This window comes from Leopardus geoffroyi, chromosome C3 (genome assembly GCF_018350155.1).
Source record: "Leopardus geoffroyi isolate Oge1 chromosome C3, O.geoffroyi_Oge1_pat1.0, whole genome shotgun sequence".
Classification (NCBI taxonomy): domain Eukaryota; kingdom Metazoa; phylum Chordata; class Mammalia; order Carnivora; family Felidae; genus Leopardus; species Leopardus geoffroyi.
The window spans coordinates 64130351-64145331 of record NC_059338.1 but is presented as its reverse complement, the minus strand read 5'-3'; the positions used below and the strand labels follow the sequence as shown (position 1 = coordinate 64145331).

Below are 14981 nucleotides of genomic sequence, written 5' to 3'. Positions count from 1 at the left end.
AAGTGATATTTTCACAGACTGCTGTAGTTTATATGCTAATAAAACCCCTAAATCAGAAATGCCAATTTTTTTTTTTAGGATCAGAATACTTTAATAAGACATCACTGTCCACATAGATGTCCTTATAACGTTAAGCTTTCACACAGTCCTAGTGTTGTCAGTAGAAATTCAACAATATAATAATGTTGGCGAAATTATTACATTGATCGGTAAGGTGAATATGAAGCTTGGAATATTCTTCTGAGTCTTTTAGTAAAACTGCAAGGGTACGCTGCCCTTAGCGCTAAGGCAACACACAGGGCATCCAACACCAGTGCTGACAGGTCAGTAACACTGTGATGCTAAAGTGATTTGGTAACTTTTCTCATGGAACTTAGATCCTTTATAAATTTAATTTTGTTTTGTTGTGCTTTTGACAAAAGTCCATCCAGGCGTACCAAATTCTTGGCCTGCTGTGCTGTGTGTGTATGTGTGTGTGTGTGTGTGTGTGTGTGTGTGTGTGTTTCTAGCAACTTCACAAGGTGGAAGGAGGAGAGAAGGATGGATGCGGGTGGATGACCTAACAGAATATATCCGGATGTTGAGTGAGAAAAGTCGTTGCAGGATACACACAGTATGATGATATATAAGGTTTAAAATCTCACAAAACAAAAAACACATATTGCTTTTGGATCTTATATAGTGTCCAGGTCACTTGGTGACGTGGTCCTTGCCTTCTCCCACAAGCCTTGTTGCCACTTTTGGTCTCACCCTCTACCATCTAGTCATACACGATTAACTTCAGTTCCACGAACTTGCCATGTTCTCTTGCACCTCTGGGTCTTTGCTACTTCAACTCTCATCCTGACCATTGATCTAATTTTTCTAGTGTGTACCTTCTCCCTGGTTTTGGTTTAGAGGGCTTTTCCCCTGTGTGGACTTTTCTTTTTCTTTTTTTAATGTTTTCTTATTTATTTTTGACACAGAGAGAGAGAGATCGATCATGAGTGGGGGAGGGGTAGAGAGAGAGAGGGAGATGGAGAATCCTAAGCAGGCTCCACAGGGTCAGCACAGAGCCTGATGGGGGCTCAGACTCATGAACCATGAGATCCTGACCTAGGCCAAACGCAAGAGCTGGACACTTAACCAACTGAACCACCCAGGCGCCTCTGTGTAGACTTTTCTGATGTCATAAATCTGAATTAGGTGTCCCTTCTGTGTGCTATATGGCACTCTCTCTTCTGCTTATTTCGCTGCTCATTGAAACATTATTAAATGAATTTTGGATTAAATATTAAGTTAAGAAGAAAATTAGGAATGACTTTAAAATAATGAGATTAAAAACACTGTATATAAAAGTTTGGGGATGCAGATAAAGCCGTAGTGAGAAAAAATTCATAGCCTTATGCTTATTTGTAGCTTTAAATGCTTAGAAAATAAGATTGAAAATAAATGAACTAATCATTTAACATAAGAAGCAGGCCACAGAGCACCAAAGTTACAAAAAAAAAAAAAAAAAAGCACAAGTGAAGAATCAATAATGACAAAAGCAGAAATTAAGGAATTAAATAGAAAGCAGATTTGATAAATAAACTAAGAATACTTTTCAAAAGAAAGAAAACAAAACCCCCAAAAAAACCCCTAAACACAATAAACAATATCTTGTGAGCCAAATTAATAAGGGGTGGGATACAGACAACATTATAAATGAGAAAGAGAATACTATTACAGACAATAAGCAATCTAAAAATTAAAATGGAAAACCTTTGCCAATAAAGTAGCAAATCCAGATAAAATGAATGAGTTCCTAAGGAAATACAAACTTCTAAAATTGACTAAAGAGATGGACTATTTGAAGAAACCAATTAGAGAAAATACAAATAATGAAGTGTACAACATTCCTGCTTGCGAAGACCTAATATTGCACACATATCATCATCTCTTCAACAAATTGCATGCCTGTTCTGGCTACACAGTGTTCTAGAAACTTGTGGGGGATACATTAGGAGAAAACCCAGAAAGTCCTCCCTCTTGTGTAACTTACATTCCTGCAGGAATACAGTCAATAGGACATGAAAATAAGTGAATTATGTGGTGTGTTAGGAGATTAGGGCTACAGTAATCAAAACGACAGAGAGCTCATGCAGGTAGGAGTGGAACAGAATAGCCTAGAAAATGAACCTAGTTGACACGAGTAATAAATAGATAAGGAAGGTAGTATTTCAAATCTGGGGGGGTAAGGGTTGGTTTCTAAAACAGTGATTTGAGGGGCGCCTGGGTGGCGCAGTCGGTTAAGCGTCCGACTTCAGCCAGGTCACGATCTCGCGGTCCGTGAGTTCGAGCCCCGCGTCAGGCTCTGGGCTGATGGCTCAGAGCCTGGAGCCTGTTTCCGATTCTGTGTCTCCCTCTCTCTCTGCCCCTCCCCCGTTCATGCTCTGTCTCTCTCTGTCCCAAAAATAAAAATAAAACGTTGAAAAAAAAAATTAAGAAAAAAAACAAAAAAAAACAACAAAAAAAAAACAGTGATTTGAAGGCAACATCAGCTTTCAGTGAAAGACATAAAGACAAAAAATAAAACGAAATTCTTAACTTATACCAAACACAATTCTGGATGAATTAAAGATTGAAATATGCAAATTAGAAAAGTAAAAATGATAAAAGAAAATACTTAGTAATATTTTTGTAATTGGAAAGACCTTTCAAATTATGACATTACATCCAAAGTCACAAGTAGAAATATTAACAAATTTAACTACACAAAAACACAAATTCTAAATACCAAATCCCTCCAAAAAGGTACAAGAAATTACACACAAGAGACAATATTTGCAATACATGTCAAAGATAAATGGTGAATATACACTGTGAGTAATGACCATATCGGTATCAATAAGAAAATAGATAACCCCATGCAAAAATATCTCAAGAGTAAGAACTGACAATCCATAGAAGAGTATGGCCAATAAACACATGAAACTAGATATAACTTCTAATTATAAAATGAGTTCTAAAATGAGAATTACCCATTTTTTTCTGTACTGTGGGTAAATATCAAATATGTCATATGAAAATACACATTTTCTAATACTTTTGGGGAAACAGACTGTGGCAACTTTTGCTGGAGAGCAACTGGAAAGATTTATTGATTTTTTGAATATTCAGAGCTTTGAATCACGAATTCTACATCTAATAACTTATATCAAAGAATACCTGTACAAGTGTAGAAAACATATACATATATAGAAGCACATTTCCTGCAGCATTATTTGTAGTAGCAAAAGAAATGACGCCTGATATCTATCTATGTAAATATCTGTTTATACTCCTATTGGTCTAAATAATAGTACAGTTAAACCATGAACACTCTGCAGCAGTGAAAGTGGCATAGTTTTTATGTGTATTAGATATTTTGAAAATACAGCTTATTGTGTTTTGAATTTTCTTTTTCAAAAGTCTGAATAAATTCACAGGAACTTTTGAATAGTGGGTTATTTGAGGAATGAAAATGGTGAAGGTGGAAGGCTTTTGACTTCATATTTCATGTTTATGAATTGTTTAAGCTTTTTATTTCCGTGTTTCCAAATGGCCTTCAGTACAACATTCAGACTTTAAGGTCCCTCTAAAATCTGTCCCCAAGTGTTGGGATGAGCACTGGGTGTTGTACGTAGTGATGAATCACTGAATTCTACTTCTGAAACTAATATTACACTGTATGTTAACTAACTAAAATTTATATTAAAAAATTTTTTAAAGTTTATTTATTTTTGAGAGAGAGACAGAGAGAGAGACAGAGAGAGAGACAGAGAGAGACAGAGCATGAGCGGGGGAGGACAGAGAAAGAGGGAGTCCCAGAATCTGAAGCAGAGCTGTCAGCAAAGAGCCCAATGCGGGGCTTGAACTCACAAAAGGTGAGATCATGACCTGAGCTGAAGCCAGATGCTTAATCTACTGAGCCACCCAGGCGCCCCCTAACCAAAATTTAAATTAAAAAATGTACATATAGGGGCGCCTGGGTGGCGCAGTCGGTTAAGCGTCCGACTTCAGCCAGGTCACGATCTCGCGGTCCGGGAGTTCGAGCCCCGCGTCAGGCTCTGGGCTGATGGCTCAGAGCCTGGAGCCTGTTTCCGATTCTGTGTCTCCCTCTCTCTCTGCCCCTACCGCATTCATGCTCTGTCTCTCTCTGTCCCAAAAATAAATAAACATTGAAAAAAAAAATTAAAAAAAAAAAAAGAAAAAAAAAAGAAAAAAAAAAAAAGAAAAAAAATGTACATAAACATTTTTATACACTTGTGTAAAATGCACACACCCATACAGATATGTTAGTGGAATGCTGTGTTGGGACAAATGTAACATTAAAAAAGTATTTTCTATAAAAAAAGTAAAAAATAAAATCTATCCCCAATTTACTATTCTAACCTTATCTCCTTATCATGGTGGCCAGCAGTCTTTTAAAAACACAAATATTCTGCTTCTCTCCTGCTGAAAACTCTTTAGAACTCCCTATACAGGCTGCAGGAGAAGGTCCAATTTTCTCACATGGCTTGTGAGGACTTTCATAAACTGAACTTCATTTCTCCAGGGGAGACTTCTTTTTTTCTCTGGAGAACTCTGTTTCAGCAGTGTATGGTCTTTCGAGTCCTGGGTTGTACCCTGTTGTCTCTGTCTCTGGGTGGTTGGGTACACTGTCTTCATTGTTGTCTTCACTGCTTACCTAACCTCTACCCATTTCCCAAGCCTCAGCTTAGACATCACTTCTCCAAGGAAGCCTTCTGTATCTCCCCACCCCCGCCCCCAGACTTGAGTAAGGTACTCGATTTATGTGATTCTGTAGCGCCCAATATTGGCTCTGTTATAGCATTAGCCATGTTGCATTGTTTGTAGGTTTACTTGTCTTTATCCTCTGCAATTTTGTAAATGCTGAAAGGGTGGGGATTGTGTCCAATTTCCATGCTATCTCCAACTCCCAGAAGAGCATCTCGCAAATAGTGCGTGTTCAATGAATACATGTTCATCCATTTATTCAAAAAAGTACCTATTATATACTATATTAGACACTGCGGGTAAAGCAGCAAATATAACAAAGTCACACAAAGCTTGTTTTTTGTTGGAAGATTCAGTTAATGAATAAGTACACGTGTAATTTGTTAGATGAGAAGTGCTGTGAACAAAATGAAGAAGTGTAAGGGACACAGCATGGGAGTTAGGTCAGGGCTAGGGAAGAGCTCCCCAAACAGTTGGCATTTGGACTTAAACCTGAATCCAATGTTAAGAGTCATGTAGACATCAATGTGAACAACGCTTTTGGCACATGAAACAGTAGGTAACCAGGGAACAGCAAAGAGGCCAGTCTGCAGCTAGGTAACAGTGAACAAAGGGTCAAGTGATAGATGACATCAGAGTCTGGGGCCAAACCACATACTGCTTTTCGGGCCATGGTAACAGTTTTGGATTTTATCCTGAGTGATACAGGAAGCCAAATGAGGGTTTTAAGCTGAGGAGTAATGTGACTTTGCATGTTTTGAAAGGCTCACGCTAGCTTCCCAGTGGACTGTAATCTGGTGGAGGCAGGGAGAGCACATGAAAGGCTCTTACACGTATGGGCTGGAGAGGACACTGGCTTGGACTGGAGTGAGGATGGTGGAAAGGGGTTAGATTTTAGATAGACTTTTTACATAGAGCCACCAGGAGCTGCCCGTGGATTAGTTGTGGGATGTCAAAGGGAAAGATTCGAGGATGAGGTCAAGGTTTGTGCCTGGGAAGACAGGAAGAGGTGATATTTACTTGACAGGAAAGGACTAGGCAAGGAGCAGGTTGAGACAGGAGCGAGAAACTCAGGGATCCGTTCTTGGATGTCAAATCTAAGATGCCTACTAGTCATCCGAATGAAGGTATGCTGAAGGCAGCTGGGAATAAGGCCTGGAGTTGAGGCTAGGGCTTATGGCCAGAGGGCAGAGCAAATGTAAACAGAACTCAGAAGATTCCTGAAAACCAAACCCTGAGGTGCCTCTCCATTTGGGAATCAGGAAGATGAAGATGGAAAAGAGGCTGAGGAGGAGTAGCTAGTGAGGTAGTAGGAAGAGTAAAGAAGCGATAGCCCAAAAGTCAGGTGAAAAAAAAGCATTTTGAAGGGGAAAACTTTTGTGCTGTTGGTGGGAATGCAAACTGGTGCAGCCACTCTGGTTTCTCAAAAAGCTAATACCAGAACTACCCTATGATCCAGCAATTGCACTACTAGGTGTTTACCCCAAGGATACAAAAACGCAGATTCAAAGGGGTCCATGTACCCCAGTGTTTATAGCAGTATTATCAACAATAGCCAAACTATGGAGGGAGACCCAATGTCCATTAACTAGTGAATGGATAAAGAAGATGTGGTGTATATATACACAAAGGAATAATACTCAGCCATCAAAAAGAGTGAAATCTTGCCATTTGCAATGACATGGATGGAGATAGGGTATATTACGCTAAGCAAAATAAGTCAAAGACAAGCACCATATGATTTCACTCATATGTGGAAGCTAAGAAACAAAACATGGACATGTTGAAAGGGGTAAAAAGAGGTAAAAAGTGATTCTTAACGATAGAGAACAAATAGGATTGATGGAGGGAGGTGGGTGGGGGATGGGCTAGATGGGTGATGGGCATTAAGGAGGGCACTTGTTATGATGAGCACTGGGTGTTGTATGTAGTGATGAATCACTGAATTCTATCCTGAAACCATTGTTGCACTGTATGTTAACCAATTAGAATTTCAATAAAAAGTAAAAAATAAACTTCAAAAAGAAAAAGTATTTCAAAAATAAGGCCCTGCTAAGTGGTTTCCAATGCTGCTTCCAGGTCATGGAAGATGGCTGAAAATTGGCCACTGGGTTAGCACAGTGAGGTCATCGAGAACCTTAACAAGAGCAGTTTCCACGGAATATTTGATTAGAGTGCCTTCAAGAGAAAGGGAGGAAAGAGGAAAAAGTGAAAGTAGGCAATATTTTTTAGAGTTTTGTTGTAAAAGGGAACATAAAAATCAAATGGTTGGGAGTTGAAGGGTGATAGAGGTCAAGAAAGACTGATTATGAATGACAGCGACATTTCCTTTAAATTCCATGTTTGGGGTTACCTCCTAACTAGGCTTTTTGAGGATTGCACTTCCTATTTCTCGGCATTGCCTATAATGTTTAGTATGCTACCTCAGGAATAACAAGATCAAGAATAACTTCTATTAGCTGAAGGTTTACCATGCGCCCAGTTTTATTTTAAGCATTTTACATACAATCTCTTATCCAGTTGACACAGCTGCCCTACATTCTAGATTAGAATACTGAAGCTTGGAAAGGTTCGATGACTTGCTCGTGGATGTGAATACAGGTCCACTTAACTCTACAAAATGTGCCATAGCTTGAATTGTGTCCCCTCAGAAAAGATATGTTGATGTTCTAATTCCCAGTACTCCTTCAGAATGTGACCTTATTTGGAAATAGGGTCATTACAGAGGCAATCAGTTAAGATGAGGTGCTCCTGGAGCAGGGTGGGCCCTGGTGTCCTTACAACAAGTTGGCGTGTGAGGACACAGGGAGAATGCGACATCGTGATGAAGGCAGAGGTTGGGATGATGCAGCTGCAAGCCAAGGGACGGCCAGGTTTACCAGAAAGCCACCAAAGGCTGGGAAGAAGCAATGAAAGATCCCCCTTTGGGTTTCAGAGGGATTCTGAATTCATGGCATTCAGAGGGAATTCATGGCTTTGCTGACACCCTTAATGTGGACTTCTAGCCTCCAAAATTGAGACAATAAATTCCTGTTGTTTGAAGCCACCCAGCGAGTGGTAGCCCTAAGGAGTCCTAGGAAATGAATACAACACCATATCACTTCCAACACTAAAATGCATATGTATGTGCTGATTGACCGAAATGAATCTAACGGGAAAAAAAAAAAACCCAGAACTGGAGTTGGCCATTTTGCTATGTGAGATCATAACTGACCTTAGTGGAGCTTAAAACATATCCGTTTTTAGGCGGTAAAAAGTACACCTTTCTCTACCCATATACCCATATATTAGTGCATTTATAATTGTTACATCTTCGTAAGGAAGGTATCTACTAGAAAATCTAGAATAAATTTTTGCAGACTGAGAATGGCTCACCGATGAAAATAATATGAATGGTGCTGTTCTGTGACAACCTTGATAAGTTTCCAAACTCTGTAGGTGTTTGGATGACTCCAGTCTCGGTGAAATTGTGATAGCAATAGTAGACCCTATGTTTGTCCCATAGTACTAATTCTGGAAGTGCTGAATATAGAAAATGTGCATTTACAAAAGTGTCCATAGGGACATCTAATGCAAAGTCTTGGTTCATCCACTGCTCTGTATCTTCATTATATATTACCACATAAATCTTTTTGTTGACTGTGCATGCAGAGCAGTAACTTAATAACAAGGCAATCTCCAAAGGGTGTCCTGGATACTCAACATTGTGTATAGTTAGTGTATCGGTTGGTGATATATTTAGAAGGCTTTTCAGTTTTTCAGTAGTCATTATTTTCATAAATCTAAGAAGAGGATATCCAAGATAAAGTTCACTTTTGGTCCAGACTGCGAAGATACTTCTTATTTTACTCTGTAACAAAATGGAAAATAACTTAAAGATCTTTTGTTTTAGGGATGGTCCTTACAATTCCTGTCTTCTAATTTGCTATATTTAAAAATAAAATGTAGTAACTATTAAGGTTTGACACTTAGTGTATTTCTGAATAATACTCGAGGCATTGAAATACATTACATGGAAATATGTCATATTGTATATATTCATAAATATAAGTTATTTCAGTAATTTTATTCTTTATCTATAGACATAATTAATTTTAATTCCCTTTTAAATCCCCAGAGAGGGGCGCCTGGGTGGCGCAGTCGGTTAAGCGTCCGACTTCAGCCAGGTCACGATCTCGCGGTCCGTGAGTGAGTTCGAGCCCCGCGTCAGGCTCTGGGCTGATGGCTCAGAGCCTGGAGCCTGTTTCTGATTCTGTGTCTCCCTCTCTCTCTGCCCCTCCCCCGTTCATGCTCTGTCTCTCTCTGTCCCCAAAATAAATAAACGTTGAAAAAAAAATTAAAAAAAAAAAATCCCCAGAGAATATCAGCCTTCTCTTTTCTTATGTATTTATCCACTCTGGCCAGGAGTGCCTTTTTGATGTTCACTACGGTCAAGATATAAAGACACTTCAAACATGAAGTTATTTTTGGAATTATAGCTTCCTTGGATATGAGATCAAGAGAAGAGAGAACTTAAAACTTTGGATCAATACTACCCTTTTATGAACACAGGCTGTTAGAGAGACTGCTGTGTCTGAAATTCAGTGGGCCTAATTTCATTTTGCAAGCCAAGATCCCTCTTCTCCCCTGTCTCTTCTTCCCAATTGTTTCTAATTCTTAGAGATTTTTACTTAATATGTAACTTCTATTTCCATGACTGTCAAAAGGAGTCTCTTGGGCACATAGTGATAAAATGTCGACACTACCCAAGCAATCTACACATTCAATGCAACCCCTATCAAAATAACACCAGCATTCTTCACAGAGCTAGAACAAACAATCCTAAAACTTGTATGGAACCAGAAAAAACTCTGAATAGCCAAAGCAATCTTGAAAAAGAAAAGCAAAGCTAGAGGCATCACAATTCAAGACTACGAACAGTGTTACAAAGCTGTCATCATCAAGACAGTATGGTACTGGCACAAGAACAGACACAATGGAACAGAATTAGAGAAACCAGAAATGGACCCACAAACGTATGGCCAACTAATCTTTGACAAAGCAGGAAACAATATCCAATGGAAAACAGACAGTCTCTTCAGCAAGTGGTGCTGGGAAAACTGGACAGCGACATGCAGAAGAATGAACCTGGACCACTTTCTTACACCAGACACAAAAATAAACTCAAAGTGGATGAAAGACCTCAATGTAATACAGGAAGCCATCAAAAGCCTCGAGGAGAAAACAAGCAACAACCCCTTTGACCTCAGCTGCAGCAACTTCTTACTTGACATTTCTCCAAAGGTAAGGAAAACAAAAGCAAAAATGAACTATAGGGACCTCATCAAGATATAAAGTTTCTGCACAGCGAAGGAAACAATCAGCAAAACTAAAAGGCAACCGAAGGAATGGGAAAAGAAATTTGTAAATGACATAACACATAAAGGGTTAGTATTCAAAATCTATAAAGAACTTATCAAACTCAACACCCAAAAAACAAACAATCCAGTGAAGAGATGGGCAAAAGACACGAATAGATGCTTCTCCAAAGAAGACATCCAGATGGCTGACAGACACATGAAAAAATCCTCAACATCATCCATCATTGGGGAAATACAAATCAAAACCACAATGAGATACCACCTCACACCTGCCAGAATGGCTAACATTAACAACTCAGGCAACAACAGATGTTGGCGAGGATGCAGAGAAAGAGGACAACTTTTGCACTGCTGGTAGGAATGCAAACTGGAGCAGCCACTCTGGAAAACAGTATGGAGGTTCCTCAAAAACTTAAAAATAGAACTACCCTATGACCCAGCAATTGCACTACTAGGTATTTATCCAAAGGATACATGTATGCTGATTTGAAGGGACACATGCACCCTTCAATGTTTATAGCAGCACTATCAACAATAGCCAAAGTATAGAAAGAGCCCAAATGTCCATTGATGGATGAATGGATAAGGAAGACGTGGTATATATATGTATATATGTATATACATGTGTATATACATATATATGTATATACATATATATGTATATATATACATGTATATATATGTATATATGTATATATATACATATATGTACATATGTGTGTGTGTATATATATATATATATATACACACACACACACATATATATAATGGAATATTACTTAGCCATCAAAAAGAATGAAATCTTGCCATTTGCAACTACGTAGATGGAACTGGAGGGTATTGTGCTAAGTGAAATAAGTCAGTAAGAGAAAGACAAATCTATGATTTCACTCATATGTGGAATTTAACATCCAAAACAGATGAACAGAAGGGAAGGGAAGCAAAATTAATATAAAAACAAAGAGGGAGACAAACCATAAGAGACTCTTAAATACAGAGAAAAAACTGAGGGTTGCTGACAGGGTTTGGGTGGGAGGAAGGGCTAAAGAGGTGAGGGGCATTAAGGAGGGCACTTGTTGGGATGAGCACTGGGTTGTCATATGTAAGTGATGAATCACTAAATTTTATTCCTGAAATTATTATTACACTATATGTTAATTAATTTGTATTTAAACTTTAAAAAAATTTTTAAAAAATAAGAAAAAAAATAAAAACTTAAAAAAAAAGTCTAGAGCTTGTGTTGCTTAAATGAGTGTGAGATGATCTTCCAAGAGTAAATATATTAGAAACAAAGTGATGAGCCTCTCATAGAAAAGACCCAAGGTTATGCTCATTCTTGGCAGAGGGATGGGAAGAGGAATCCATCATAAATATGACATATGGGAATTCCAAGGAGCCTCAGCCATGGAATGAGTTTTTACCCACCCACAAACTTTCCTATAGATCTTCACCTAGTGCATAGGTGTAGTAAGCCCAAGGTTTTGGGACAAGGCCAGGGAGCTGAGAGATCCCCTTGAGGCATTCAGGGACTCTCTCAAAAATAAAGCAGTAATCCTCTGAAGACAGGGAGGGGGCACGCTGCAAGGCAGCAAAGTTGAGAGAAATCCATCTGTACTCTGGATTCTCAGCTACCATAGGCTGGGAGTGGGATACGGGGGTTGAGAGACTCTCCCTCTGAGACATGCTTGGCCTTTACAAAGTGTAAGGCAGCCTCCCTGCCACAACTGGGGACAGGGAAGCATGAGAGAGAGAGAGAGAGAGAGAGAGAGAGAGAGAGAGAGAGATCTCCCAATGCCTGAAAATCCCAGGGCAGCTGAGGAAAGAGAATTCTTTAGCGATCAAAAAGCTGGCAGCTAGACTATAAAGCAGAGACAGCTGTCCTCGAGTTTGGAAAGGTGGTGGGCCAGTTGTAAAGTATGAAGAGATCCCTGGAATCTTGTCAGTGCTAAGAGCCCAAGTATGGCTAAAGAGGTAATAACTGGTAAAAATGCTGAAGGACCTACTGGAAAAGATGGGCAACGCGAGTACAGAGATGGGGAATTTCAGCTAAGATACGTAAATGATAAAAAAGAACAAAGTGAAAGTGTTAGAAATAAAAAAAAATATGACATCAGGAATAAAAAAATTATTAGACGCATTCAAGAGTAAAGTGGGAAAAGCTGAGGGGCTGTGAGCTTGAAGACAGGTTAATATACAAACTGAAATACAAAGAGAGAAGTAGAGTAAACACAAAATGAACAGACTGAGGTCTGTGGGACAATAGTAAATGGTGTCATATATGCATTTTTAAACCCTTAGAAGGAGAGGAAAAACAGAATGGTGCAGAAGAAATATTTGAAGAGATAATGTCCGAGAACATCCCCAAATTAATGACTGACATAATCCCAGAAACCCAAGAGACTCAGCTGAACCACAAACAGGATACATACAAAGGAAATCACAACTAACTACTAATGAATAATACATAATAAAAATGCTGAAGACCAAAGATAACATGCAAATTCTAAAAGCAGTGACAGATAAAAAGACACATTGTATATGTGAGAACAATGGCATGAATGATGGCTGACTTCTTCCCCAAAATGATAGAGGCCATAAGATAATGGAACGATGTCATCATAAATTGCTTTAAAAACAACAAAACCCAGCTGTCATCCTATAATTCTGTATTCAGTGAAAAATGCCCTTCAAAAATGAAGGCCAAAAAATAAAGACACCTTTATACAGACAAATGCTGAGAGAACTTGTTGTATAGGAAAATTCAAAGATATTCCTCAGGCAGAAGGGAAATGGATTCAGGAGGAACTCTGGATATGCAAACAGAAATGAAGCATGCCTGGGAGAATATATCTATAAAGACTTATTTTGCCATCAGTTTATATCTATATATCTTTATGACAATTGACTATTAATTCATTTATTTACTTTTTTTTTTTTGAGAGAGAGAGAGAGAGAGAGAGCACACAAAGTAGGGTAGGGGCAGAGAGAGAGGGAGAGAGAGAATCCCTGTGCTGTCAGCACAGAGCCCAAGGTGGGGCTCGAACTCACAAACCATGAGATCATGACCTGAGCCGAAATCAGTCAGCCGCTTAACTGACTGAGCCACCCAGGCCCCCTGACAATTGACCTTTTTAAAGGAAAAATATTGGGGCGCCTGGGTGGCGCAGTCGGTTGAGTGTCCGACTTCAGCCAGGTCACGATCTCGCGGTCCGTGAGTTCGAGCCCCGCATCAGGCTCTGGGCTGATGGCTCAGAGCCTGGAGCCTGTTTCCGATTCTGTGTCTCCCTCTCTCTCTGCCCCTCCCCCATTCATGCTCTGTCTCTCTCTGTCCCCCAAAAAATAAATAAACGTTGAAAAAAAATTAAAAAAAAATAAAGGAAAAATATTAACAATATATTTTGAAATTTATAGCATATTTAGAAGTAAAATATGAGATAAGAATATAAAGGGTGGGAGGGATATAAATGGAACCATACAGTCATAAGTTTCTTACACTGTTGTTAAGTATATACTACTTGAAATTAGACTCTGATAAATTAAAGATGATTATTATGGGGCACCTGGGTGGCTCACTCTGTTGTGCATCAGATTCTTGGTTTTGGCTCAGGTCATAATCCCACAGTTCATGACACTGAGCACTGCATTGGGCTCTGCACTGACAGCAGGAAGCCTGCTTGGGATTCTCTCTCTTTCCCCCTCTCTCTGCCCCTTCCCCACTCATGCATGTGCACGTGCATACACTCTCTCTTAAAATAAATAAATAGCCTTAACAAAAAGATTGTTGTACAGCCAAGTGCAATCACTACAAAGAAGATCTTGAATAAAAAAAAATGAACACAGTTGAAAACAGAGATACTGAAAAAAACATGATTCCTTCAGAGGACAAGAAGAGAGAAACAAAGAACATGTGGGGTTACTAGAAAACAAATACCAAGATGGTAGACTTAACTCCAACCATAGCAGTAGTTATGTTAAATCTAGGTGGACTGAATACTATAATTTTTAAAATATTTTTTAATGTTTATTTATTTTTGAGAGAGAGAGAGAGAGAGAGTGCAAACAGGGGAGAGGAAGAGAGAAAGGGAGATACAGAATCTGAAGCAGGCTCCAGGCTTTGAATGGTCAGAATAGAGCCTTACAGGGAGCTCGAAATCGTGAACTCATGAACTCATGAGATCATGACCTGAGCCAAAGTCAGACGCTTAACCAACTGAGCCACCCAGGTGCCCCTGAATACTATAATTTTAAAGCATATATTGTCACATTGGAGAAGAAGCAAGATTGCAGTTTATAAGAAGTATGAAGTCACAGACAGATTGATCGTAAAAGGATAAAAATAATGCACCATATAAGCATGAAACATAAGAAAGCTAGTGCATACCCTCTAGAAGAGTTTAGATAATAAAAGATTGGACACACCCAATGTTGGTGAGATGTGGAACGAAATGAAAAAAAAAACTGCCATAAATATTTTATGTTTTAATTACTATAGCCTTGTAATAAATTTTGATGTATGATAGAAGAAATACTTTGCTACCCAACCATTCCAACTCTCAGCTCTTTACTCTTTGATATGTATTTTAGAATCAGTGTACTGAGCTCCACAAAGTAACATTGGGAGTTTGACTGGAACAGCATCAAATCGATAGATAAATCCAGGAAGAATTGAAAAGCTTAAAATATTCTGTATTCTAATCCATGAACATGATATAGCTATGTATTCGGATCTTTATTAATATTTTTGATAATATTTTATTTTCGTCTCAACCAAGATCTTGTACATTTTTAATGGCATTTGTTCTTGGAACTCTGGAAATTTTTTTGGTTCTCTCTTGAATTTCCATATGACTTTTAGAATCAGCTTCTCAATTTCTATTAGAA

At 38.7% G+C, this 14981-nt stretch overlaps 1 protein-coding gene across 3 annotated transcripts in view; it reads right to left on the bottom strand.

The window, feature by feature from the left end:
• Positions 1-14981, bottom strand: part of CATSPERE (catsper channel auxiliary subunit epsilon) — a 197889-nt gene that overhangs the window by 56107 nt on the left and 126801 nt on the right. For all 3 annotated transcript variants that reach the window (XR_006705997.1, XM_045453179.1, XM_045453178.1), the window contains one exon: positions 8116-8590. Coding sequence is in view for 2 of the 3 variants with exons in the window: in XM_045453179.1 (XP_045309135.1) it covers positions 8116-8590 (475 nt within the window). In the remaining variant the exon portion in view is untranslated. The remainder of the gene's footprint in view (positions 1-8115; positions 8591-14981) is intronic.